At 55.3% G+C, this 1874-nt stretch overlaps 1 protein-coding gene across 1 annotated transcript; it reads left to right on the top strand.

The window, feature by feature from the left end:
* Positions 1-399: 399 nt before the first annotated feature.
* On the top strand, positions 400-1332 carry LOC131571891 (olfactory receptor 14C36-like). The gene has a single exon (XM_058824644.1). The coding sequence runs from the start codon at positions 400-402 to the stop codon at positions 1330-1332; it is 933 nt and encodes a 310-aa protein (XP_058680627.1).
* The last annotated feature ends 542 nt before the right edge of the window (positions 1333-1874 follow it).

Below are 1874 nucleotides of genomic sequence, written 5' to 3'. Positions count from 1 at the left end.
AGAAAAAATAAAAATTTTATCTCAGGTCTGAATAAAGCAGGCAGTGACAGAAATCAGCACAGGACCCCTCACAGGCAGTGTCAATGTCAAACTTTTCCAGCCTCCTCAGGGTTCCTGTGATGTTGCCGTCAGAGCCTGCAGAGCCAGAGCTGCCCCTGGGCAGTGCCAGAGCTGGGAGGGGTCTGCAGGGCAGAGCTGAGCCCCCAGGGCTGGGCTGGGCTCTGGCAGCACTGGCAGGGCCCAGCCCTGGGCACAGGGAAGCAGCTCCAGGCAGCAGAGCCCTAGGCAGGCAGTGGGGGGAAAGTGCCTCGAGGCTGTGCTGGGATATTTCAAGTCCTCTCGAAACCCAGCTATTCCATGATTATTTTTCTTACAGATCCCCATGCCAAGGCAAAGCAAATGTCCAACAGCAGCTCCATCAGGCACTTCCTCCTGCTGGCATTGGCAGACACGCGGCAGCTGCAGCTCCTGCACTTCTGCCTCTTGCTGGGCATCTCCCTGGCTGCCCTCCTGGGCAACGGCCTCATCATCAGCGCCGTAGCCTGCGGCCACCACCTGCACACGCCCATGTTCTTCTTCCTGCTCAACCTGGCCCTCAGCGACCTGGGCTCCGTCTGCACCACTGTCCCCAAAGCCATGCACAATTCCCTCTGGGACACCAGGGACATCTCCTACTCAGGATGTGCTGCTCAGCTCTTTTTCTTTATGTTCTTCATCTCAGCAGACCTTTTCCTCCTGACCATCATGTGCTATGACCACTACATGTCCATCTGCAAACCCCTGCACTACGGGACCCTCCTGGGCAGCAGAGCTTGTACCCACATGGCAGCAGCTGCCTGGGCCAGTGCCTTTTTCAATGCTCTGCTGCACACAGCCAATACATTTTCCCTGCCCCTGTGCCATGGCAATGTCGTGGGCCAATTCTTCTGCGAAATCCCACAGATCCTCAAGCTCTCCTGCTCACACTCCAAGTTTAAACAACTGGGGCTCATTGCTGTTAGTGCATCTTTAGGACTTGGCTGTTTTGTGTTCATTGTTTTCTCCTATGTGCAGATCTTCAGGGCTGTGCTGAGGATCCCCTCTGAGCAGGGACGGCACAAAGCCTTTTCCACCTGCCTCCCTCACCTGGCTGTGGTCTCCCTCTTCCTCAGCACTCTAATCTTTGCTCACTTGAAGCCCCCCTCCATGTCCTCCCCATCCCTGGATCTGGCCCTGTCAGTTCTGTACTCGGTGGTGCCTCCAGCCCTGAACGCCCTCATCTACAGCCTGAGGAACCAGGAGCTCAAGGCTGCAGTGTGGAGACTGATGACTGGATGCTTTCAGAAACATTAAACTGCAGGCCAGTGTTTGCAAATCATTTGTAATAAAAGTAATTTTGAATATTTCTTGTTGGTTTGGTTGTGGGATTTTTCCCCCTTTTTTAAGGTTTTTTATATTGTCCATAATAAATATCAGTGTTTGGTCCTTTTCTCATTTTGTTTCTCTCCACCTTTCCTGAGCCCACAGACTTTGTGAATGAGGGACTGTGCTTCTGGTGGCTTTAAAGGAACTAAAGGATCTCCCAGCAAAGTTTTCTGCAGAGATGCCCTATTGTTGCCTTCTCTGGATCTGCCACAGCAATGTCTGTGTGCAGAGCTGGGGGCAGATCAGGGCTAGCACAGCAGCTGTGCCCAGCAGCATCAGCACTTGGCGTTACCACTGCTGCTGCCATGGCCCTGCCCCGCTGCCCTGGTGGCCCTGGTGTTGCTGCAGGGCCTGAGTGCTCTCGGGGCTGGGCACAGCCCTGGGGGTGGCAGTGCCGGGGCTGCAGCAGGGACAGGCCATGGGCACTGCTGGGGCAGCGCTGACGCCTCAGCCCAGGGCCTGGGGGCTCC

Source organism: Ammospiza caudacuta, unplaced genomic scaffold (genome assembly GCF_027887145.1).
Source record: "Ammospiza caudacuta isolate bAmmCau1 unplaced genomic scaffold, bAmmCau1.pri scaffold_39, whole genome shotgun sequence".
In the NCBI taxonomy this organism is placed as follows: Eukaryota; Metazoa; Chordata; class Aves; order Passeriformes; family Passerellidae; genus Ammospiza; species Ammospiza caudacuta.
The sequence above is the reverse complement of the archived record's forward strand: the minus strand, read 5'-3'. Positions and strand labels throughout refer to the sequence as shown.

What these genes read in the sequence shown, in the direction of transcription:
- LOC131571891 (XM_058824644.1), top strand. Translation starts at nt 400, where the DNA reads ATGTCCAACAGCAGCTCCATCAGGCACTTCCTCCTGCTGGCATTGGCA.